This window comes from Chanodichthys erythropterus, chromosome 14 (assembly GCF_024489055.1).
Source record: "Chanodichthys erythropterus isolate Z2021 chromosome 14, ASM2448905v1, whole genome shotgun sequence".
In the NCBI taxonomy this organism is placed as follows: domain Eukaryota; kingdom Metazoa; phylum Chordata; class Actinopteri; order Cypriniformes; family Xenocyprididae; genus Chanodichthys; species Chanodichthys erythropterus.
In genome coordinates, this window is record NC_090234.1 from 31,071,410 (window position 1) to 31,098,924 (window position 27,515).

Consider the following 27,515-nt stretch of genomic DNA (forward strand, 5'->3'; position numbering starts at 1 on the left):
ATCAATGAACAAGGTGAGAGACCCTTATGGTACATGTGATCCGGTGTCTTTCATGATAACTGTTGGCTGTGCAACAGTGTTTAGAGAGAGTCTCTTGATCATGTGTACACCAGGTCAAGGGTCACGACAGCCTGCGAGTGACCACCCAGTCTCTTCATTCAGTTTCCGGACATCAAGCGACCCCCCCCCCCTCCCCCCTTTTCTTCTTTCTTTCATTTTCTGGCCCCTCCTCACAGCGACACTGGTTTTCATCTCTTGAAACAAAAGCTAACTGTTTTGCTCAGCACTAGATCAAGGGCCTCCTTTTTCCTCCAGGAGAGGTGGAAAAACAAACATGTGTACGCCGATACCTTCTGTCGCTTCCAGATTCACATCTGCAAGCTCCACTACTCTTCAGCTCCTCCACCCAGCTGTTGGAGAGCCTACACACACACACACACACACACATACACACAATATCCCATAGGACAGGCCTGTTTATCAGCCAGCCTGCCAACCACATGATGGATCCTACCACGAGCATCAAACATGACACTCGGGAGGGTGGTAGCATGGGTCAAACAACTGCATGAACCTATGGACCAGACCGGGACGCTCGCTCTCAGCTGTGGACACAAATGTGTACAGATGCCCTGGAGATAATGTTACCGAGACTGTGATTCCCCCATTAGGTGTTCCAGCTTTGATGAGAACATTTCATCTCATCAGAATGGCTGATCAATTGGATGTTCTGTACGTTTTTCTAAACACACGTGATCGGCTCTGTTGGATCTGAAGTACAATGCCATGTTTTGATCAGATCTTTGATCCTAGACACTATCAGTTGTCATCTCTTGTCTCTAAACAGGGGTCTGCCACTCTTGATTTAAAGTCATGCACTGGCAAAGAACAAAGTATTAGGTGTGGATTTACATGATCAACTAGTTTCACCAGAAATACAAACATAAAAACAATGTTTCGTTATACTATACACTTAATACTTGGTTATCTTGTGTATGCATTATGAAAGGGTTGAGGGAAATGCTTTCTCTTTAGAATAAATCATGCAATGTGCCACTGAATAAAAAAAATTAAAAAACAAAAAAACTTTATTTAGTATTTTTGACTTGTTTTCTAGTTAAAATATAAAGATTTGTTTTCTTGAATATGTGCATTTTATTTTACTTCACTAGCTATTTTTTCCAACGTAACTTTTTTTTTTAACTTAAAATGCATGAAAAAGACACAATATGCTTACAGTGTATTAAGGATACTGTATCGTGGCTGTCTCAGTAAAGACATGGCGTTGGATCCAGGTGCAGTTTGACAATTATTAAACAAAACAACAAAAGTAAATCCAGGCAAAGAATAACATGAAGCCAGGCAAAGAGCAAGATACTACAAACGTAGGAGAGAACAGAAACTAAAACAAACGCACACAGCATCCATAGCGGACAACACCAGACATAGAACAGAAGAAACTCGGGGGATAAAATACTCAAAACAAGGGACAGGTGTGAGTGATTAATAACTATAGAGACTAACAAGGCAGACAAAAGAGACAAAGGAAACAAGAACTAAAAAAAACATAGGAACAATGGGAACAAAACTACACTTCAAAATAAGAGACCAAAACACAAGACAGGGAAACACAAGACCGTCCCTACGTCCCGATGTGCATACTATCCATCCTAAATAGTATGTGGGATCAGAATAAGTGTGTCCCAAAGCATAGTAGGTTGAAAAGAGTATGCCAAAAGTACCTGGATGGTCTAGTATTTCTGGTAGATTTTCAAAGTGTGGATCCGTGCAACACTCTAATAGCTAATATTGCCATATATTGCCTAATATTGTCTGTTAAAAATGCAATTTAATGACGTGATAGTAAGTCTCAAAGCTACTCTTCTGCCACACACTCAAAAGTATGTTCTTTATCTTCACAAAAAGAGTATATATTAGGACATAGTTTAAGTGGCAAATTGGGATGCAGCAAGTAATCATGACATACGTTGCAATGGCTTTTTGTCAAACCGCAATCATAGGCTTCCTCTTCCACTATAGAGAAATAAGTGTCCACCACATTTTTCCACACAGTACATTGTTTTGTTGCTCTTTTGTGTGAACAGCATAAACCAATTCGTGGTAGTCTGAGGATGATTTTTTTTTTTTTTTTTTTTTTTACAAGGACCATCTATTCCCCATTCCTTCGTCTTCCACTCAATCTTGTCCTCCTTGAGTGTATTTTAATGAGCGCTGCTTTCCCGCTAGCAGTCCGTCCTTGGCGGGCTGCGTTTCCAGCATGCTTTTAATCCAGAGTGTCTTGATGCAGAGAGAGTCCAGCGGAGTAAAGCTTCATTCTAATTTGGTCAAGTCTCATAGTGTTGCGTTTCACTAGTGGCTATTCAACAGTGTTGAGCAAAACCACTGTTCTTCTCTTACCTCTATGCTCCATGTCTTTTCCTCTGAGGATGAAGAGATCATTCCTTTCGTCAAACTGTACAGTAAATACCTCATTATGCATATTTTGAAAGTGTATACCATAAATGGCCCAATCTAGTGTAATTATACACACTTTCAATCTCTTTGTACAATTGCAGCTGGAGTGTCTCACTTGGAAATGGTTCATTGGAGAAGTGAAGGTGACTGGTGGAGGTCTTTTATTCGATTCTTTCAATCTGGTCCAAGTTCACGTCAGTATGCGGTTTTATCTGGCCAGTAATCTCTCAATTCCCTGGATGGCCATATCATTGTGTGTTCACTCCGCTCATGGAATAAGCTAAACAAATGAGCAGGCAGATATCAAATATTAGGTTGTTTACTATGATAAATCTGTAAGTCCTCTTTAAGTGACATCAAGGCTACACAGAGAGGCAGAGGAATAAACCGCTTTAGCATTCAGTTGTATTCATTTTTAAATACGAGGATTTAGAAATCTATCTTGATATTATAAAGTAAATCCTAAGGCTTATTTACCATTTGAGCATGAATGGAGGAAGATTTCAGTGCACTGTATCTGTCAGATGAAGTCGTTTCTCAAAAACATTCGATCAAAAGAATTATTATATGGCTAACTGAGGCCATAGCATGCATTATTAGCAAGACTTACCAGAGCATCACCCTAAAGTATCATCATAAAATATATAAAGCAATAACACTTTGATAAATACCCAAACAAGTGATCAGATGTGCATCAGAGATAGGTTGCCATCTTCTGGATTTTCTGCAAAACTTCACCAGATGATGTTTCTGTCATTTCCTCACCTGACCTGTGCTGTAATTAATGTTTTGACAAGCGAGGTGAGTATTTGTCTTGAAATATTGATATTAAGAGAGCCAAACAGAGGATGGAGATACAGCGTCAGTAAAATTTCACTGTGTAGCTTCGTCTGTTACCTCACCACTCTGTGAATCATGCTGTGGGTGGACTTTAATTAGCGTCGCTCGCGCTGGAGTGCAGCCGTCAGTCGGTGACAAGAGGAGCAGGCCAGGATCTTGGAGTGTGTGCTGCTGTGGATGCGTGTGTGAGTGTTTTCTGTGTGAGTGAGTCTGGTGTAAAGGTGTGGCTGCTGAGTAAGTCTGTGACCACGCTGAGTCGGCACTGGCCCCGGGAAGTGCCAGAAGACAGCGCTGGCGTCCTGCGTTCAGCACTGTGGTGGTGGTGTCCGTCGGGCTGGGAGACGCAGGGAGAACACAACCCCTCTGGCCCTGCTCACTCGTGTCTGACTGGGGCTGCCAGGCGAGCAGAGCACCTTTGAGCCACAAAAATATGTTATCTTCATATCCAAGACAGGGGAAAAAGAGGCCTCCTTTTCTCAAGGTGTGAACATTGTCATTGTTTTCATCATTTGAACTGCCAGCTTACATCTTTATGAGTGTTTTACAGCCAGACTTTTTTATTATTATTATTTGTGAAGGCTTTTACATTTCTAGTTGTAGATATTTTATAGTGTACAAAAATAGTTAAAAATGTAAAGAAAGTATTCTGAAAAGCATAGCCTCCTCTATGAAGTCTTCAGTCCCCGGAGCCACTAAAACAAATGCATTTCAGTACCACAATGAAACTCTTCTGATAATCCTCTATTATAAATAAAATGTATTTAAAATGTGACCACGAAATCTATTATATAGGCTAAATTTAAATAATAATACAATAATATCAATGCCAATTATAGTCGAGATTTTTGTTACTTTAAATATTCAGTTTTTGTGATATAGGATTTTAAGTTTTAAAAAAGACAATTTGTTTTAATGAAATCAGCACTGATGAATTATGAATCAAATAATAAAAATATGCTAAATTTCTATTGTTTTACATGAACCTTTTTGTTATTAAATTGTTTACATTTGACATTTTTTTTTATTCAATATTCTAAGCTTTCAATTTCAAGCCCCCTAAAGAAGATAGTGTTTTTGTCCATTAATAATGAAATGATTTCTATAGGTTCAGAAAACCATATAATCTTCCTGTCATTTCTCCCTGCTCTTGATTTTACTGTCCATTTCAGTACTCAGCAGAGTAAAACTCTGTTTCTATTATTTTTATATTACATTATATGAAGAAGCTTCAGATTTGAATCCCAATCGTCTGACAAAAATTGTTCTATGAATGCTGCATCTCATCAGATCTGCTTTTTAAGCAGAAAATTCAGCTGTCGCACTGAAGTATGTCAGGCCCCTCAAAGTCTTTCAGAAAGCCTCCATTTGATTGCTATGTTTATTCCTTCCTTTTCTGTGGACCTTTGTATTTGCCCTCTGTTGTTAATAATTTAATGGACTGTGAAACCAAGACAAGTGAGGAGGAGTGACACTGATCCGTTTTTGTAGTGTAAAACAGGTTACACTTCTTCTTTTTTCTTTTCTTTTTGGAAAGATTGAGTAATTTATCTGCTCCATGACTTATCCCTGAGACCACCCATCATTAAATCTTTCATACTCTTTCATGTGATTTTGAATGTTTATTCACACTCTTAACATTTAACTTATTTTCTTATTTATATTAGCTCAGCTTTTAGTCATTGTTATTAAAATGCCTTTCCGTTTCTATATGACTGCAGCTCCTATCAGCCTCATTTGCCCTCTGATGATTGACAGGCTGTTGACAGGAGTATTGCCGTAGTATTTAGCGAGGTCTCGGAACCCCCGCTGCTAAAGTGAATTTTATGGAGTCGTCGGTCAGTCACACACATAAAGCAAAGTCAAAGCAGTCTCTAAATTCATGCAAATGAATGTATTTTACATCCTGTCATGTGCGATATGCCACTTGATTGCTTTGTTGAGAGAAAAGAAAAAAACAAAGGGTGCACGGAAAGTCAAGAGGACAATGTGACCCGTGGCCTCTCCCTGCCCTGACGCAGGGGCCCAGGCCGTGTGGAGTATATCATCAGACCTAATTTACAATCTATGGATTCCACCGGGTGGAACAGGGGCAAATATGAAGTAGTTAAGCGCTTGGCTAGCAATGCTTAGCATTCAGTCGGAGGGGAATCTGTTGTGGTTATCTAATGTCTGCAATTATGACTTATTAATGAAGAGATTAGCCAGTGAAGTGAACAGAGAAATAAACATGTAACTCTTTCACAGGGTTATGAAGAACAAATGACTGAACACATTTAGGCAAATAAAGCAAAGCAATTAAAACTGGATTGAAGTGGTAGGCTTTTTATTTATTTTATTATTTATGGGGAAGTATATATATATATATATATATATATATATATTCAGTTTTGGATGTGAGCTCTAATTTTAACCTATTATCTAACATTATTGAATCAAATTGGAATAATTCAGAGCTTATTCAGAAACATCATTTCATGTTATATCTTCAAACATGCAGAGGCACAGAATTATAATATTCTACCAACAGATGGAAAGAATGCTCATTTAGTAAATGGCTTTCTGATTTTACATGTAAATGCTCCAGCTCTGATGTTATCCATCTGCATAATTAGCCTTTTTAGTAATAAGAACACAGTGAGTGAGACATTAATTAGACCCATTTAAATGTTTGGAAATCCAATAGTGCATTAACACAGAAAACAGGGCCTCCTTGGCTCCAGTTTGACTGTTTATTTATTTAGATAGTGTTAATTATATAACACTTCCTCCCCTTGTACTCCTTCCTTTTTGATATGCACATGAACATTTTCAGTCAGTGTTGTTTTTCAGGATTTTGAACAGAGTACATGATTGTGATTGTATTATTATTATTAGTAGTAGTAGTAGTAGTAGAAGAAGTGGTGGTGGTAGTAGTAGTAGTAGCATTATTTGTATTATTATTATTTCACGTCAAAATAATATTGTCTAATTTTTTGCTGGAGTTTGGCAATTTGGGTGATCAAACTGTGATTTTTTTTTTTTTTTTTTTTTTTTAGACAGTGAAGTGAAAAATACTATATAGACATTTTAGAAAGCATTTCAGAAATGTGTCTAATTATTATATTTTTGTAGATATTTGTTTGCTCTTGTTTTAATAAGTAGCAAGCCATTTTAGTTCACAGAAGAGGATTTTTTTGTGAGAGGTTTTGCCTTTTTTTTTTTAAAAAAAAAAAGATTTTGCAAGTAGTTTCTTGGACAGCACTGCTCCCAGTGTTCAGTTCTGGAACTGCATACTTGTTTAATAGAGATTCTGGAGCTGCAGGCTAGTTTAGAGGAAATGCATTGGATATTTTGTGGGTTTTTATTAATTCTCTGTAGCCTGTTTTTTTTTTTTTTTTCATAATTTTTTATACAAACCAAGCATAGTTTTGTTTATATATTTATGTAGTATTTCATTTATTAAGAAGTAAATTCCTTAAAAATGGAAGAAATGTTGTTTTACTATTAAAAGTGAATTAAAAACATTTGCATTAATTTTTTTTTTTACACAATGTTATGTATGGAGCAAATGAGTTCAACTTTAAGCTTGAAAACTGAATAGCTTTTTTTATAATCCAGCAACAAGAATGTAAGATGGGGGAAAAAAAATAAAAAATAAAGGTCCAATTAAAGGATTTTCACTTTGTGGTGCAGGCAGCAGGGTTCTGAGCGATTGTCTTTGCTGGGTAGTTGCTCAGCAGCAGAAGGTAATGGTGGGGTGAACCCCCTTTACCCTCAGAGCCTTCTGTTAAATTTGGCAGAAAAACACCGGGCCCAAGTAGGAACAAAGACGAACCTTTTCTCATAGAATAGGGAAAGGCTTTGAGAAGAATGGTCCAATTTGACCCAATCTTCTAACCAATTTGGTGCCCACTCTTGCAACGGAAACATTTGGCCTTAAATTACCAGAATCGAACCTAGGCTCCTCACATACATTCCCTCTATAGCAGATGTTGCGTATTAATTGGCATGTGCGCAGCTCTGACCCAGGGTCCCTAACTGAGGGTTTAAATAGCTTATCTATTATTTGTTGTAACTCGGCCGACTCGGTAGGCACTTCCAGACGTAGTATTTCACGCTTTGCGGTTTCCAGTGTCGGCGTGGGCTTTTGGGGGGAGCCCAGTGTTTCAGTGGTGATGTCGTAACAGCAGGTAAGCTCTAAACACCATCTATCAGGCACCCATACTCGCCTCTCACACGGCCAGAGCTGTGACTGATGGACCTGTCTGTAGTATGGATGTTTAGCGCAGTGGCAAGCCATATGCCACTGGCACGGTTTCCTCCTCGCTGCCCTCACTGAGCTAAAGAGGGGTGGTGCTGAGAGAGAGACCAAGAAAAACACACAGACACAAAGAACGCAAGAAGCCCCTCGCGACTGACATGAGACAAATACCAAGTCTCCCTTTCTCTGATTTCTGGAAAACCAGATGATAAGAAATTACCCAACAACCTTTCCATTCGATCCCGTCCCGCCCTATTCACCCCCACCCGCCTTAAACCCTAAAAAGCAGAGGATATTGTGTTTTTAATAACAGTGAGAGAGCTCTGATGTATTTTTCCATCTGTTCAGAGCGGCCCACCGCCCGGCCGAGTGGCCGCCCCCTTGTGAGAGGAGCACAGCTGTTACTGTAAACCCTGTCCAGAGAGCAGCTCACACCCCTCTGCACCTCTAAAGGATCAAATGAACAAGTTTGGCTCGGTGCAGTCAGCCTTTGCAGCTGCAATTTCAAACCTCTTTAAATCATTTTTCATGCTTACCAGAAATGAATAATGCACACATTAACTGGTGCCAGTTAATAAATTTCCATCTCAGTGCCCTTTTTTTTTTTTTCAGTAAGATCCAGAGCATCTCATTTTGTTGTACAAAACAGCTAGGGCTCTCCATATTCTCTCCATTTGCCTCCCTGAGGAAAACTTTTTTTAAACAATAAGACTGGCTTTTTTATGTGCATATTTTCATGTGTTTATTCTTTTGTTTTATGCAGTTAAGTTGTCTACTAGATCAATAAGGTGACACTCATTTTTTTGTCCTATCTACATTGTATAAAATTATTTTTCAAAGTTGTAAGAAAAGAATAAGTATGTTTTTCAAGACAATACTATTTCAGTCTGTGTTTTATTGGCCATTTCTTTGTAATTATTTGTGAAATTTACTAGCAATTTCTGATTGAAAATTTTTTAACCACTTTTCCCCCAGTGTATTTATCCAGAAATACATAAAATCCAATTAGGTACTTGAAATTGATTTAGATATTTTGGGGGCTTATGCTCCCAAATTTTCATAATAGAAAAAAAAGCCTCATTAAAATAATCAAGGTGTTTGGCATAACCTTTTATTATTATTTTTAAAAAATATATTTTGGCAAAACTAGAAAGTCAAGTATTAACATCCAAAAAATACAGGAAATGACAAATAGAGGACTTCTGTAGACCCTCATGACTACGTCAAGGTCAACAAGTCTCTTAAAATACCAGATATTTTAACCTTTTTATGACAAGTCAAGGCTATTTCAGGTTGTAAATGTCATGTGTAAAACATAATTTCTTTCATAAGCATACGAAACCAACGAGAATATAAATATAAAGAGCACATTTTTAATAACTTGGCACATATTTTAAACAAATGGTTCCATATCTATGCTTTCAAGATGTTTTTTTTTTTTTTTATATATATTTTCAACATTTAATTGGTTTTAACTGAATCAAATAAATACATGATATAATCAGGAATCAGAAAATACAGTAAAAATACACACAAGCATATGTCTAAACTTGTTTCATGTCTCAAGGACTTGTGAATGACAGGGCAGGGTTGGCAGAAAATGTCCATGATATTAATTCAACAAACCCAGACCAGCAGCTGGCATCAATGGCCTCTACTTGCCCATCGAGAACAATTAATCACAGTAGGGCAGAGGTGGACACGGGGACCGGTGGTGGCAGCGTCGCGTGTGACAATCAGTCCTTTTTAAAATGCCGGGCAGTGTATCGCAGTAATTCGTGGAGTGCTCCTCAGAGCGGGGCGACGACAGTGTCAGGCAAGATGCTCCCTAATGAGTGCCATCCTAATAATCACACGTATGCGTGAATCCTGACCCAGTGTCAGAGGAGCGGATGTACCGTGCCGGATGGCGACTACCGTTCTGGGAAGATCTGCAAAATGTACATCAATTAGACTGGAAGTCGGAGAGCCAACATCACAACCCATTAGTTTTGTTTAAAGGACTGCAGGGTGGGCCAGGGAGCATTTTAGAAGAGCAACATTGACAACATCCTGTCAGATTGATTAGCAGTCTGTCAGAGGAGCTCTGAGCTGTAAAATGTGATTCAGGGCTTGTTCATCTAAACATACTGTGGGGCCAAGCGGCTAATAACGTTCACAAAGCGGCACGTGTCAAGTGCTACACTATGAGCTAGCTGGAGTGCTGAAGCTTAAATAAACCTCAGGTCACTGACTGTAAAAGGATTTCCCTTGTTTTCACTGAAGCTAAATTCTGCCGGCTCTTGGATTCAAAGTATCGCAGACGATTACTAGAACTGCTATTGTTAGGCTTACTGATTTGAACTGGAGAGGTTCAGATTGGTTCATAATGGTTAGATAACATCAAAATATGGAAAATAGTTGACTTCTCACATATTTAGGCATACCTAATATATAATTTATCTCATTTAGTCCTCTTAAATCGTACTAGAGCCATATTTTATAAAGTACCTCACATCAACAATTAATGATCTTTTCCAAAAAAAGAAAAAGAAACTAAAAAAGGCAGCACAGAGATGTTTCTTGAGCACCAAATCTGCACGATTTATGATGGACCATGCAACACTGAAGACTGAAGTAATGGCTGCTTTGCCAACACAGTGATAAATTACATTTTTAAACACATTCAAATAGAAAACACTTATTTTAAATTGTAATAATATTTCACAGTATTACTATTTTTTAATGAATTTGTGATTAAATAATTGCACCTTGGTGAGCATAAAAGACTTCTTTCAAAAATATTTTAAAAAGCAGTCCAAGCAAAAAATGAGTTTTACAAGAGACATGAAACTAGCGCAGCGTAATAAATTGGTGCCAGACCATTGCACAAACAAATTGGTTAGCAAAAATTAAATTTACTTTTTTTTTTTTTCTAATAAAAATAGCTGTGGGTGCTGCCTTGATTACATTAAAGTGGCCCACCTTCATAAAAAAACTTGACAGATTTTCTCAGCCACATATATATATATATATATATATATATATATATATATATATATATATATATATATATATATATATATATATATATATATATATATATATATATATATATATATATATATATTAGATAACGTATTGAATTTTATCAGTACTGTACAGGTTCCTTTACCTGCGCTTTGATCATCCTTTATCAAACCTCCACGATCCAAAAATGTTCAAATGCATAGTTTTCACATATAGGTCGGTGTTTTTTTGTTGTTGTTAACTTGCTCAAGAAACAATGGACCTACTAACCATGCATTTTAGTGCAACTTTTTTCTTTCTCAGAGGCCAGGCAGAGGTCCAATGGATTCCACACACTCAGTAATGTTTAAACAGAACTGGACACACAATCCTTCTATACAACACTATGAAAATATTGCGGGTACATCATGTGAAATTCAAGCAAGAATGGAAAGACACCTGTCCACCCTTGTTGGTTCAGTTTCAGCAGTGTGAAGGGAAGTAGAAGAATAGCATGAAAATAGAGACAGACAATGGTTACCACTGTAATTCAAAGCATTTTTTTGTTGTTCAAAAGAGTGATTCTAGTAATACCTTTGGCTAACTGCTGGCTGATATTTCAGATCTAAGGATGGAATCGTTAGAACCAACAACCCTGTCATCTTAGCAGCATCATCTTTGCGATCCCGGGTCTTCAAAAGTGTCCCGTTGGCTGGAGGAAGCAGGTGAAAAAATAGAAGCACGATGCACTTTAAACTAAGAAGGAGACTTGTTGACTGAAGTTGTCTCGAGGTCAGCCCTCGCTCAGCCCACTAAATTTCAAGAGCAGCCAGCATGTGTGAGATGCCCCTAGGGACTGCGTTCCATCTCCTTTGAAGCCCCCATTCTGAGCTTCACTGTTTTCTTTGCTGTCATGGCTGCCGGCTTCCTACTTGGGGTGACCCTACGGCCCCGGCCTCGGCACATCAGAACAGAGACTCGCAAAACACCTTTCCGACATTAACTACAGAGGACTACAAGGAACAAAAGGCCATGATCCAGTCCTTGAGACACACATGTCAGATACCACAGAAGGCGTGTAAACAAACATGCTAACAAAAACCACTGGCCTATAGTGGTGTGCGACTCAACATTTTAAAATGCAATTTGTTGCAATGTCCACAGTGGGGTACGTTCTTGGTGGATGGCCAAGAGTAACATACTTTGCAATTACAAAGTGTAACAGACTAATAAATAGAGGCCCAGCTGACATAACATGAGGTCAAAGATGAAAGTCAAGATAGTGGATATGTTCCATATGTCTTGAGACTACAGTTACACGTGACAAACTCATTTGAGCCGGTTAAGAAACCAGTCTTGACCTTAAAAGACTATAATGTGGCCAGAATCGAAGCAACCAATAAAAGACAAAAGTGAACATTTAATAAGATGAATTAATTTATTTAGTTATGTAGAGACCGTACAAAGACTTCTATAGCATGCAGTTATCAAAAACAGTGTTATCCAACAGTCCTTTGCCGCTGTTCTAGTTTGCGTTTCAGCATGTTGTAGTTTTCCTTGGTCCCTGGAGCGCTGGGATCCAGTCGAAGAGACAGTTCATAGTGCCGCTTTGCTAAGTCTAGTTTTCCCCAACGGTGATAAAGAACAGCTGCAGGAGCACAAAAAAAGGCCCGTCACTTAAATCAAGGGACTGTACAGTAACACAGCATCGGTCCCCAGTGAATGGGAGAAGAATCACAGCCACTTCGCTTTGTTTATTGATTCAATCGCACCGATTTTTTGCCTGTATCGTGTAACATTGCAGGAGTCAAAACTTGCACAACTGTTTTTGTGACAATACTGAAGTGCCAGCGGGATCCTGGGAGACTTACCAAGATTGCCATGGCAACTGGCAACGTTTGGGTTGATCTTCAGAGCGTTAAGAAAGAATCCTTCCGACTCCTGGGAGAAAAAGGAACATTGGTTATTATAAAGTTTCTTCTGTATCAAAGAAATAGTTTGAGTAACATTTTTACAGAAAAAGCAACACTACATGGAAAAAAAGTATATAGTAACCTTGTATTTTTCTTGTTTCCCAAGGACATTGGCGAGGGAGAACATGATGGTGTGATCTTTTGGCAGTATCTTTAATGCTTCCTTTCCAATCAGCTCAGCCTGAGCCAGATTGCCTATAATGAAAAGACATGACATTTAAATATAACATGAACAGTTACCTCAATTAAACCACTGGGCTTTTACTTTTCCAACAAATTAGATGTAATCATTTTTGGTTGGTGATAAAATGGGTGGGGGAAAAAATACAATTTGGACATGTGTATACCTACTGCTTGCGTATTTTTGCTGAAATCTCAGTGCTACATGATCTTCTGGTATAGTATTCTCCCATAACACACTGTGATAGAAACAAACTCTTTCTGACATATTTCTAATAACTAACAATCACAACTAATTACAGCATACTGTAATATTCCAGAAGCTTTAAATACCTTTAGTGTGAAGGCAGATAGGGGGGGTGAAGGGGGGGGGGGTGTTGCTGCTAAGATCACATAGAGCACCATAGCAGTTGCATAGCATGCTCTGGCTATCATTTAACACCCTACTATGAAATTTTGCACAGGCAAACCACTCATTTACATCTCATAAAATGTAAAAATCTAACCACTTCAAATCAAGAACATTTAACTAGTGTTTAGTAACACACTTTTTAAGCTACGTCTCTTACTCAGGAAAAAGCGTTTGTTGTGTACCAAACTATTTCCAGTATTAAAACTGACCAATAAAAAAAACCCTAAAGAATTGTGAAGGAGAAAATTGATAACATTTTTAAATATAGTTCTTAATGTCACAAAAGGAGAATCATATAGTGTCCTTCTGTAATTTCTGTTGACTGTGCAGAGCAGATTGCTCTGGTGTGTCAGCAGCCTCCAGAAGAGAGTTTTTCCACTCCACACATGGCTGATTCTTTTAGCTTCCCAATTAGAGGGCAACACAAGGGCTAGTGACTTATTGATCTGGATGTCAAAACTCCCTCTGACCACAGACTCAGATAGATCTTCTCTCACTGGCTGGCCCTTAACAAATTCATGAGGTGCTGAGGATTCTTCCTCACTGTTACCTAAACCTAAATATGACTCATGTTTTATGTTCGCACACTTTCTTAATGCTTTTTCAGTTTAATCTTACAAGGAAACAATAGCAGGAGAAAACTCAAATTTCCTGTTTTCAATAATTTACTTATTTTTGGGAGGTGTTTGGGGATCAAGTGAGACTGGAAAATGCAGAGGGTGAGGATGCTGGTGCCAGTTTTTTTTTTTTTTTGGCAAGGAAAATGGACCGTGCCAATACTCTCCAGGGAGGGCCAACCTGCCTGGGAGACGCTTTTGAATAAACGGCTTCTGTCAGGGAATCGCGCCATTCTCCACACGGCAGGGAAGAGTGGCTTTAAAACAACACACAAGGCTTTTAATACATAAATTTCAAGCATTGCTGATTCTTGCTCTTCCGGTCTAATCATGTTGGGTTCTTATGCCGGCATTTCCCGGAAAAGACATCCTCTGTTAATCCTGTAATATCTTGTCAAAACAGAAACATTTAGGAAAATGATTCTCTGCTAATAATAAAAACACAAACACAGAAATATATGCATATAAATATGATCAAATGACCTAAATATATGTTTTTAAATTGTTTTTAGTAGGGCTGGTTGATAAACAAAATGCAAAATATATCTGCGATAATTTTGCTGGTGATACAAATTCAAGAAACACTGTAAATATCATTTTCATCTTTGACGATTAAGTTTTTCAAAGGCTGTCATTAGACTAGTTTCAAAACTTTCATGAATCGCAAAAGGTGTTGGTAAGTTTGGTTCGTTTCTGTGAATCAGTTCTTCAGAACCGTTTCAATGAATCAATTCAAAGCAGATTCTATGATTCATTTGCATCATCACATGTCATTCTGTGACATTTTTCATATATTTAAATGTTTTAGTAAGATATGTGGGTAAATATCGTTATTTATTACCATTAAATGACATTATTAACTAGATTTTTACTGTTTTAGTTAAACATTTTGCTGAATTCTACTTTTGTTTGAAGTTATGGTTCTGATTGTAAATCGTAAAAAGTATGTTAAACTTGCCCACCTATATTACACAATATGCTCATTATATCAAACAAAGAAAAAGCATTAAAAGGTTATTGGATAATTCTAATAGAAAGCTAAGTTGCTAAGTTATCCGTCCCTGTAGGGTCTCTGACGAGATGAGGGGGTGAAGATGGGGTGCAGGAGTTAATTGTTGTAAAGGGTGAACTAATTATGCAGCATGGCCCCATGTGGCAGCGTGCACCTGACGCTCAGCATCTGCAGAATGGAAGTTCACACCTCTCTCTCTCCCTCTATCACACACACAGCTATGAGCCACGCTATACTTGGGACACACCAGACGAAAACGGCAAGGCGGGAAGAATTGGGAGGAGGCCAAGATCATCTGTTTACCCCCAAGGGCAGGGTCAAGGTCACGTTTAATGAGAACACTCACTCAGCTTATACATACATGACTGCCCCTGTCTGTACGTAACAATACGAATCTATACTGCATTGCTAAACTGTGATACATGCAAAAGACAATGTACAGTCAACAAACTAATCTCCGACAGGGTGATAAGGACCTCCTTGACATGAAGCTTACTATACATTAACATGCTTTTATACACCAATTAAACAAACAAATGAACATGAAATATTGAATTAAGTAGGGCTGTCAAACGATTAATCGCGATTAATCGTATACAAAATAAAAGTTTGAGTTTGTATAATATATGTGGGTGTACTGTGTGTAATTAATATGTACATATAAAAACACACAAATTAATGTATATGTTTAAGAGAAATATGTTATTTATGTACAAAATATTTTTATTTATATATAATTAAATTATATAAAAATATAAATAAATACATATACTTGTAAATATTTCTCAAATATATACATGAATGTGTTTGTATTTATATATACATAATAATTACACACAGCACACTCACATATATCAGGCAAACTAAAACTTTTATTTTGTATGCGATTAATCGCAATTAATTGTTTGACAGCCCTAGAATTAAGTTAAAATTATTTTATGTTAGAAGAAAGAGACTGCAGAGTTATATAAGACACTATGTTGCTATGTAGGAACAAGTTGCCTGGCACAATAGCGGTCATTATAAAATAATTGACCATGGAATGCAGCAACAGACCAGTCAGAATTAAGTACTCAAGACTACATGTAATAAGAGAAGTACATCAGAAACAAGTATACTTATTTTCCTGTTTGTAACAGAATGAACTGACCTTTTAATCTAGCTCAATATATAATCAGTTTCCAACTCCACCTTACCAGTGTTGTCCAACAGTATGACCATGTTGTTCCACGCCAGGCTGTGGTCAGGCTTCAGCATGGTGGCGTTTCTCCAGGCGTTTAGCGCGTCAATGCTGCGGTTCAGGTCTGCATACTAGAGAAAAAAAAACAAACAAGCACCAAAAAAAGTCTCATGCTTTACAGTAATTTTTTTAGTAGAAAAGGAAAAAGGGCAGAAATTACGTAGGTGAGATTCAAAATTGTATTGTCAACATAAGCAACAAGGCTCAACATGAGTCTGAAGCATGTTCATTAACCACTAGTCCACATCTTTGATAAAACTGCTCTGAAGTTGATAATTCGTGGAGTTCAGGAATCAAATCTTCATTAACACAAAAATAGCATGTCATTACACATCAAATTGGCAATATTTAGAGCGGAATAGCCAATTTCTTGCCATAATTAATAATAAATTGCACCATGTTGGTTTGTACCCACACAGGAAGAGGGAATATAATAGCGCAGGACCAAAACCACACTAGACATATTAAAAATCCATGCTGTAAGATTTATGAAATTGATGTTTATGGGTAAATGTCTATCATAAGTAAGAAAACATGCTTTAAATGCATTGAAGGCTGCATGCAAATTACAGAGAAATCAAATCGCTTACCAGACGTCCCAAATTGTAATAACAGTCTGGGTACTTTTTCCTGAATCGAATGGCGTTCCAATAGCTCTGTTCAGCCTTGTCAAACTTTTTAAGACTGTTCTGCACAATACCCAAATTCATCCATGCTGCAGCAAAATCAGGCCTAAAACAATCAAAGAAACAAAGCAGAATGATTTACAAGGATGAATTAAAGGTTCATAACAACTACACAACTGATATATTTAAACTAAAAATCTTCACTCACTGGATATGAACCGCAGCCAACAGGAGCTCTTCGGCTTCCCTTAACTCGTTTCTTTCCTTTAATATATTGCCAAGATTGTTCATAGCATGAACGTACTTGGGGTGTAATCTGTACCAACAACAAACAGAAAAAGCATATGTGGTAATGAAGAGAACACTAACTTATTTGTTGTCGCATAATAGACGTTACACTGCACTGTTGAAAGTGCTGAAAGATTCGAGAGTTTTGCTAAACTGAATATGATGGAATCATGACTTTTTCTTTCTTTTTCTTTTTTTTTTTACCTCACTGCCTCCCTGTAGTAGTTGACAGCAGCAGTCTGGTTGCCTCTGTCAGCAAGGCTTTTGCCAACATTATAATGCACCTGTGCAAGAAAGGAGAAAGTCAGAGAGCTCATCAAGCTAATGAACTCACTGGTGTACAAAACTGGACTGAATACAATTGAGAAAAATATTTTATTTGCTTTTCTCAGTTATTTTTTTTTAGTAATTTAGCTGATGCTTCAAATCCAAACTGACTCACAGTACACTTATTACAAGTTCAGTTCCTCTTCCTCAAGGTATTTTGTGTGTTGATGGGTAAGCTGAAGTTACCGTAATGGATTTCACCAATGGAGGAGTTAAACTGCAGTATGATGGGGGAGGTGTGCAGTCTCACCTTGGCGTTGAGTGGGCAGACAGACAGGGCGCTGGTGAAGAGACTCTGTTCAGACCTCCACTGCTGACTGCGCTGTGCAGAGCGAACCACGTTCACACACAGCAGCGTCAACGTGGCCACTCTCAGCAGCCTCTGCGGTCATCCCAGACACAGGCATGAACACAAACTCAACGGAACATTAGTTACAGTGAATTATGGTCTGATGGTGAATATTAGGTGGTGATAAGTGGGAAATTGGTGTCAAACAGGTCACATACCTTGTGTTTCCTCCAGTGGCAGCTACAGTAGCCCACAGCGTAGGCAAGAATGAGGCAGTAGCCTGCCGAGGAGAGGTACAGCACCCGCTCGGCTATCACAAATCCTACCCTGAAGAACAGATTACTGGCTGGCAAGAATGGAATCACCAGCAGGACCAGGCCAAACGTCAGAGTCCTAAAACACAGAGAACATAATATACACTATATATACACACTTTGTTTAAAGAAATGTATGCTTTCATTTATAAAGAACACATGAAATTGATTGAAAGTGACCATAAAGACCTTTTCAAATAGAAAGTTCAAAAGAACAGCATTTATTTATCAAAGAATCCTGAAAAAAAGTGTCAGTTTCCACAAACATATTAAGCACAAACATTTTCAACATTGATAAGAAGAAATGTTTCTTGAGCACCAAATTAGAATATTAGAATGATTTCTAAAGGATCTTGTGACACTAAAACTGGAGTAATGCTGAAAATTCGGCTTTGACGTCACAGGAATAAATGACATTTGTGTGATGTATTAAAATCATAGTATTTAAAAACGAATTAATATTTTACAACCTTACTGTTTTTACTGTATTTTTTCTCAAATTAAGTCAGCCTTGGTGAGTATAAGAAAACATTAAAGAACATCTTACCGTCCCCAAACCTTTAAACGGTAGTGTGCATACTGACATAAAATAAATATATTGATGCAATATTGTAACTCAAAAAAAATTTTATTGTATAATCACAGCCCAAACTTAGTGTATTAAAAATAAAAGAAATAGATTTTAGTTGTCATTACTTTTCCATTAGGAGAATTTGTAGAGTCTTTTTGTTTCAGGGAAAAAAAACCCCAAAGCATACAGGATTGGAATTCAGTGACAAGTGAAGAGTAATATGAAATGAAAATTCTGTTATTAATTACCCTCATGTGGTACCAAACCCCTTTCCATCATCTTCAGAACACAAATGAGAGATATCTGTCCCTCCATAGACAGCTACGCAGCTAACACTTTGACATTTCAAAAAGTTCCTAAAGAGATTGTAAAACTAATCCATATGAATTGAGCGGTTTAGTCCAAGTTTTCTGAAGAGACTCGATTGCTTTATATGATAAACAGATTGAATTTAGGCTTTTATTTACATATAAACATTCATTAATGCACACATCAGTTATGATAAACGGAAGCTTGATCATGTTTGCCTAACGTGCCAGAACCAATGAGGTTCATTCTCGTGGTTACGCAGCACGTTTGAGCTTCTGCAGGAGCCAATGAAGTTTGTTCTTCTGCGTCACACAGGTTCTGTTGAGCTTCTGTTCGTGTTGCTGATTAATGTTTATATGTGAATAATAGGCTAAATTAAATCTGTTCATCATATAAAGCGTCAAAGTAGAAGTTGCGTAGCTGCCAATGGAGAGTACAGAACTGGCTCAGATTTCATAAAAATATCTTCATTTGTGTTCTGAAGATGAACGAAAGTCTTACGGGTTTCGAATGACACAAGGGTAAATAAATGATGACAATTTTCATTTTTTGGGTGAAATAACCCTTAAAAGTAGTATTACAGTATGGCAACTGAATAGAAATAAATGTTCAGATAACAACAACTACAACTAGGCTGTCTTCTTCAAATCATTACTTTTTTCATGTCTACACAAAGCAAAGCATGTCTTGTTTTGAAACAGTGCTGCTTTTACCTTCTTTTATTGCTGTCCTGTGAGCACAGAGCTTGGCTTACCAAGCCCATCAGACAGCACCACAGCACAAGAGGCCAGACAATCCTCCAATCAGTGGTTGATTTAATCAGAGGCACACAGCCCATTGACCAATCAAAACACAGCCACCAGGGACATAGCAGCAGCCAGGCATTCAAGGAGTAGTAGTAATTATAGTTCACAATCTGGGAAGAGAGAGAAAGAAAGAAGGAGAGCAGAAAAGAGGAACATGTGAAAACATGGTATAGTCTGTATAGAGTAAAAATGACTAATATTAAAATGTATATTTATTTCTGTTTTGATAAGGGTTGTCACAATATCAACATTTTAGTACTGATTCCAATGTTTTAAATGTATGGTTTTAGATACAAATTTTGATACCACAGCAAAAACAAATATTATTTTATAAATAAAATGTATACAAATACATTTTTAAAACAATTATAATAATAATAATAATAATTATTATTATTATTATTATGCATATTTAAAACAACTTCAAAAGATAGGGCTTCACTATATTATATATAATATTGCAAATATGCATATCACAAGGGCTTACAAAAACTGAATGATTTTAATATTTCAAAATATTACAAAAGTTTCAGGTCAGTGCAGACAGCAGACATGCTTAACGATATTAGGCGCAACAACCAAAGTACTCATGCGCACAATGGACAGCGCATAATCCCGGTTTCCGTTCTCTTCTGCAGCTTATAAGGCCAAATTCACACAAAATTAAGTCAAAATGCCCATCTTGGTGAGTATTGACATAAAGACAGTATGTTATGTCCTAAGTGGAGAAAAATTTAGAAAGCATGCATGTAACAATATATTGCTCTTAAAGTGACAGCAGCCTAATAAACCTGCTTCTGTCTGTGTGCTTGTTAATCCAACAACAACAAAGAGAAAATCACTCACTGCTTTTGACTGAATAACTTTTGTAGCTTTAAAAAGAATCAGTATATATTCAATTCATACAGTGAAGACTAAGCAGTTTTAATTTTTACATTTGATTATTCAATTTATGTCTGTTAAATAACATTATCGTATCACATATCGAATGTCATATCATTTTACAAGTTATCACATTTTTCTTCAATATTGTGCAGCCCTATCAAAAGGCCTGTTCAAAAACCCAAACTGAAAGGACTACTTACCCTCAGCATAACATTTTCAGCAAAGGATGCTGGGTTATCCACCTCAGTGAAAGATGGAGGCCCAGTTCCCATGATCCTCCATCTTGCATACAAAAGAAAGGAACCACCAAGAAAGAGAAGAGCCAACCTCATAAGCAAACCGCTTCGCACTAACCCCCCAATCTGGTTGTAAAAGAGAAAGTATATATCAATCCAAAATTAGTTTAGGTCTAAAGAGTGACTGTGAATAAGACACTTACATCAGCTGAATTTCTCCTGGACAGCAGGCGCTGAGCGAGCTCATAGATGTTCAGATTACAGACCATGAGAATATCATAAGCAGCATTCACTCCCTTTGGACACGGAAGAACAAACAAGGATATTTTATGGATTAAGGATATTGATGATCAAGGCTCTGTATTGTAAAAATAGACGAGGGATGATCTAACATATATATGCTAATAACATATGCTGTATTTGATCTGCGGCTCTGTCATAAATGTATACATGTTTTTACTCACCAAAACTGTAATGCCTTGCTCCTTGCACAGCATGGCTACAGCACAAAGAAGAATGCTGCCAAATATCCACAACACAGAGAACTTTTTATCACCACCTACAGAGAGAAATTCAGGAGCAACTAAATTAAACAGTATGCTTGGTACAAAGTAAGAGATATATTCAGCAATATTCCAACATGCAGTGTCTGTAAATGAAAGGATTCATTCACCCAAATATGCAAATTCAGCCATTATTTATTCACTGTTCCAAAGCATTACAAACATTACGATTTGCTTTTTATAGAATTACAACAAATGAGAACTGAAGATTTAAAGGTGCCATCGAATTGAAAATTGAATTTACCTTGGCATAGTTAAATAACAAGAGTTCAGTATATGGAAATGACATACAGTGAGTCTCAAACTCCATTGTTTCCTCCTTCTTATATAAATCTCATTTGTTTCAAAGACCTCCGAAGAACAGGCGAATCTCAACATAACACAGACTGTTACGTAACAGTCGGGGTGTACGCCCCCAATATTTGCATATGCCAGCCCATGTTCAATGCATTAGACAAGGGCAAAACGTCTGGATCTGTGCACAGCTGAATCATCAGACTAGGTAAGCAAGCAAGGACAACAGCGAAAAAGGGCAGATGGAGCGATAATAACTGTCATGATCCATGATATCATGACATTTTTAGTGATATTTGTAAATTGTCTTTCTAAATATTTCGTTAGCATGTTGCTAATGTACTGTTAAACGTGGTTTACTACTGTATTCACGGAGTCAAGAGCCGTCGCTATTTTCATTTTTAAACACTTGCAGTCTGTATAATGCATAAACACAACTTCATTCTTTATAAATCTCTCCAACAGTGTAGCATTAGCCGTTAGCCATGGAGCACAGCCTCAAACTCATTCAGAATCAAATGTAAACATCCAAATAAACACTGTACGTGATTAGACATGCTGCATGACGAACACTTTGTAAAGATCCATTTTGAGGGTTATATTAGCTGTGTGAACTGTGTTTATGCAAAGATAGAGTCGAGAGCTCTGGGGGGGCGGAGAGTAGTGATCGACCGATGTATCTGTTTACCGATATTTTTCCCGATATTTAAGCATTTTTCCATAATCGGGTATCTGTTTTGTAAAATCGGATTCGCCGATTTACGGCGCCATCTTGTGGCCGTTTTGAGATTTCCACCATTGCAGCCCGGGCGTCTTGGTTTACTTGGTTTGCTTTAATTAATTAACTTTATTTAACATAACAGACATGCAAAAAATGAGATCTGAGACATAAATTCCTGATATAGTTAATTTCTGCAGCTTGTTTCTAAACAATTGAGACGAACTCATTGAGTCACGTAGTGTAATTCGTCATGTCCTGCCCCAATAAAGACGTAACTTTACATGAATTAAATAAAACAGACATGAATGAGTGCATGTTAAAAAAAATAACAGCGCTGAATTTAATTCTCTATCTGTTGTATTTGCTCACCATTAGACTAAAAGAAAAAGTTTGTTCATATTGCTTAGCAACTGACGGATGATCAGGAGGCTTAAGCATGGCCACTGAATGACACTTTTGACAAGATTATTTTGTTTAAACACCCTAGATTATATTATCATTTACTACATAACAATTATTTCGCTAATAGGCTACACATATAAATATAGCCTACCCCTTTGTGGAAATTAATTATTATCTCCATGTGCGATCGCGGTTGATTAAGTTATAGTCTAACAGCACTTTGTCAGTTGGCATTTCATGATTTAACGTTAGATTAAATTTAGATCATAAAATGCCAACTGACAAGTGCTGTTTAACTTTATATAGTCTCGGAAAAAAAAGTTCGTTCATATTGCTCAACACCTGAATGGGTTGATGATCAGGAAGCCTCAAGCACGGCCACTGCATGAAATTTTTGACAAGATTATCTCGTTTAAACACCCTAGATTATATAATCATTTGATTTACTACATAACCATTATTTAGTTAATACAAATCTAAATAAATGCAGCTCTGTGGAAATTTATTATCTCCACACTCGATCGCGGTTGAGTAGCCCAATTTATAGTTTTGTGTAAATGCATAGATAAGTTACATCACTTTGTCAGAAAGCATTTCATGATCTAGACCGACAATATAAAGTTTTTTTTTTTGTATGCAAGGAGGGAGTGATTGTTATAAATAAAATGGTTTGTTCAGCTCATTTGTGTTGTAATAATTGTCAAAAACAGAAGTATAACAGTAAATAAATATCGGTTCTGCATATCGGTTATCAGGTACATAAACATGCAAATAATCGGTATCAGTATCGGTTATAAAAAATCAATATCGGTCGATCACTAGCGGAGAGCGCGAGCAATTAAAGGGCCATTAGCAATAATCGGTGCATAGTTAATGATGCCCCAAAATAGACGGTTACATTTTTTTTTTATTTTGAGCTGAAACTTCACAGACACATTCAGGGGACACCTTAGACTTATATTACATCTTGTAAAAAAAAAAAAAAAAAAAAAACATTCCATGGCACCTTTAAAACTTTAAATGGCACATAAAAGCACCATAAAAGTATCCTTAAAGAGGTGCATAACGTTCATGAACAAATCATTCTGATCTCTTCTCAGTGGATCAGCCTGTATGATCTCAATGATTTTTTTGAAGAGGTTAACAGCCCACTGAAGGGAAAATTGTCATTGAATAATAACATAATGACAATAATGACAATACAGTACATAAGCTGTTTAACTACTTTTGTGAGTAGATCAACCAGTGCAAGAAAGAGCAACCAGTGCATTTTTCGAAATGTTATGTTCCACAGATCCAATAAAGTTTAGAACAACCGAGTAAATGATGACCGAATTAAAATTTTGAAAAATTCCGTTTTGAATTTTATTGCACTAAATTTAACATAATGCCAGGATAACTGTAACAGAGCCTAAAGCTTTAGTTTAAGAACTGACCTTGAAACGCTCTGCAGTAAACCAGAAAAGAGAGCTGAAAAAAGAGGGCACACAACAAATCTGCTCTGCCAACAATGCCAGCCACCTACAAAACAGAGAGCCAACAAAGAAGATTATTCACAAGATCAACTATTTACTTCAGAGAGCTAAAGGACATTGTCACATCAAGCATCATCCATCATCAAGCAGGTCACGGCTGTGAAATCCACCCCAAGGGCAATTGTTTTAATAGCAGCTACGCATTTTACACCTAAACAAATGAAATCCTGCTTGTACATTAAAGGCAAAAATGGGCAGCATAAAAACATCCTTCGCCCTCCTTTCGTCTGTGAAATTGCCTGTATTTCTGGCAGTGCCAAATTAACGGTGGAGGCAGGAGGCAGCACTCATTACAGAACTGCAGTCGGCCCTGGCTGGAGTCCTGGGGCCACCTTCTTTGATACAACCCGTAGGCCCAAGTCAGTGGTCTCTCTGAACCTCACCCCCTCCAGGTCCAGGGCCGGTCTTTCTGAACCTGATTAAAGAGCAGATACCAGAGCATCGCCAGCCTCTACCATGCTCGGACGCATCCGTGGCAGGTCAGAGCGAGCGTTCGGTAACTGTTAATAGCCACGGCTGACTGTAGAGCCCACCTATGTGATGCACACCAGCTGCGTGAAGCTTTCTTCTCCACGGGCCTTGTAATGTATATTTCATGCAACATCAATGAACATTGTGATATGGAGCATTGCAGTCAGTGATTGTTTACCGGGCAGAGACGACCTGCTGAATCACGTCTTCCCACTCTACTTACACTTTCCGTGTGAACTGGATGTGCAGCAAAGAAGAGTGCAGCCAGAAAGGAAGCTTTCGGACAGAGATTGAGTTTCGCCCCTCTTCCATCTTGAACCAGGCCGCCAATTAATATTGCAAACACATCGATCATTAACACGGAAATAACACAGTGGAGGGCAACGTTGAGCATGTGGAAGCCGATCGGATGTAATCCACCAGCCAAGAGGTAGTTGATCCTGGGAAAATAAGTCACAGCCAAAATAACTAAAACTAACTTTGACTTTGTAAAGTGATCACAAAAGTTTTGTATTTCTGAAACACAAAGAAGCAGAGATACGAGGGCACACAGACATAGAATAACCTTTATGGTCGAGTTGGGATAACGGGCCATTACTGATGCAAAACGATGTCATTCTCATTAGCAGCATGCAGGACATGAATTATGCCCCCTATATAGTTTCCTCACAGTAAGCAGTCAAATGCCAAAGACAATTCTGAATGAGTTTGGAAAAAGGCAATATATGCATCCAATTTTAATGTCAATTATTGTGGCGTTTGGTGAGGAAGCACTTGAGGGACCTCTTTTGATTTCCCACTGAGAATAAAATTACAAGTCCACACATCTAATACATGCAAAGAGGTTTGACAATATTCACTATAAGCAAATTGGACTATTACCTTGTGTTAATCATCAGTCACACAGCAGTAACTGAAAGACACTTTTGTCTTTGTGGTAACGTACCTGAAGGTCAGGACAGTCAGCGGCCGGTAGGATTTGTGACTGGAGTTGCTACTTAAGTTACTTCCCCAAAAGTCATTTTTCCAGATGTTACTCAGAGGAGTGCCAGGATTCAAATCCTACAAAGTGTAGACATCACAATGGCTTGCCATTAAAAAATACTATACATTTGTTTATTATCATATACTACAAAATATAATAATTTAAATATTTTATATTATAAAAGTATTAGATATATATACACACAAAAATATTCCAATCCAATAAGCTTGAGATAACAAAATACACGAGAAATTGGTTGAGACAATGTATATAAACACTGCAAAAGTCTATAAATATCACATACTAAGATAGCGACAAGTTTAGTATGTTGAAATCACAACAGACCATTAAAACAATATGGAAATTTAAAGGGAGAGTTTACCCAAAATGTAAATATTCAATCATTACTCAAACAAAATGTCAAAGCTGTTTTTGTTTTTTTCATATGATGAAAATGAACACCAAATCCTTGGTCCCCATCCATTGTCATTGTATAGAAAACTTCAATGAATATGGGTTTGGAATAACATGAACATAAGTAAATGATATCAGAATTTAGATTTTTAAACAAACTATTCCATTCATAATAAACATCTGAATAAATAATTAAGTAACCAAGGCTTTAATACCTTGTTATTGATGATGGCTTCTGAATCATCAAAGACAAAGTCCCCATCATAGCTGTTTATGAAACAGATCAGGGCAACAAAGGCAGTGACCAGCCTGGAGTGTAAGGGTCCCAGTTTTGGCAGGGGGATGTGATGATCCCAGTAAGGCTCAGAAAGCACCATCTTTCACGTGGTTTCTGTTCATTCTGACCCACCACTGTCTTGCAGAACAAAGAAAGCAGGTGGGAGGTTAAAATAGCAAACGAACACTCCAAAAAGACTTCCAAAATCAAAACATTTCACGAGAAGGGTGCATAGACTGGAAACATACCCACTGTATACGTTACACTAAAGAGATCTGTTAGAAAAGGCAGTGTGACATCTCAGCGCAGTTGCATGCTTTGCTGCATGGTTGTACACACAGATGCATGCAATGCATAGCTACCGGCTGTCAGGGCGAGCAAAGGATACTAAACCATTCACACTTTCTACGTTTTCTACACATATATTCTACTCGCGCGCGAATGACGATCGTTAAAACATGATTCACAAATGTTAAAAGTATAAACGTGCACTGACGTCAATAACTGTCTGCCCGCCGAAGAGGACGATTTGCAATCTATAGGAGACGAGCTATACAGGCTCTAAATCACCGATGTCACATACATACAACGCACGTATCTATAAAACCACACGAATGTAAAAATAAAGGCTTAATACGTGGCTAAACGATGGCTGATCCCTGAATGAGCCTCTGTCGCTTGTACTTCCTGCTAGCGCGCGGAGAAGAAGAATAGACTGTGACGTCACGTGACCTGAGCCAGCCGAATGGATATAATGTGAGACTCATACAAACAAATCAAAAATACTTCACACAGTAAATGGCTATAACATGAAATGTTAAGCGGTAGCAGTGCGATATGGTAAACTTAATTTTAGTTGCCATTTTTTAGTTGCCATTTTTTTGAGAAATATCATTACAATAGATCTAGACTTCATATTAATCAGTCTAACTATAAAAGGATGCTTTACTGTATATGGTGTTCTCTGGGTGTTCCCCCTGGGGCCGCCATTTTGAATTATCACTAGACGAGTTATGAATAATAATAATTAATGATGTTTACATAGACATATTTTTATATATATCATTCATATATATCAGTACATATTCAGACATATCATTCATATCAGTATGAATGAATGGATGAAGCTACTAAACAGTATGAGAACAAACACAATGTACTAAACAACATTAAAAGTGATGAGGATGAGGATCAGACTGATGGTGAATGACACACTAACCTTACA

The 27,515-nt window shown here is 37.4% G+C and overlaps 1 protein-coding gene across 2 annotated transcripts; it reads right to left on the reverse strand.

Moving 5' to 3' along the window:
- Nucleotides 1-11,984: 11,984 nt before the first annotated feature.
- On the reverse strand, nt 11,985-26,975 carry tmtc4 (transmembrane O-mannosyltransferase targeting cadherins 4). 2 transcript variants are annotated; one of them, XM_067410328.1, is made up of 18 exons: nt 26,539-26,975; nt 26,229-26,424; nt 25,561-25,676; nt 24,838-25,054; nt 24,045-24,129; nt 21,093-21,187; nt 20,832-20,924; nt 20,593-20,754; nt 19,415-19,617; nt 17,726-17,900; nt 17,469-17,600; nt 17,096-17,175; nt 16,812-16,919; nt 16,568-16,709; nt 15,934-16,048; nt 12,599-12,711; nt 12,415-12,484; nt 11,985-12,191 (listed from the first exon to the last, which is right to left on the reverse strand). In XM_067410328.1, exons 2-18 carry the CDS (start codon nt 26,388-26,390, stop codon nt 12,043-12,045), a joined length of 2,217 nt encoding a protein of 738 aa, XP_067266429.1. In that variant the 5' UTR covers nt 26,391-26,424; nt 26,539-26,975; the 3' UTR covers nt 11,985-12,042. The 2 variants fall into 2 exon arrangements, with proteins under 2 accessions (XP_067266429.1, XP_067266428.1); XM_067410327.1 differs by having other exon boundaries at nt 26,229-26,428.
- Nucleotides 26,976-27,515: the final 540 nt, after the last annotated feature.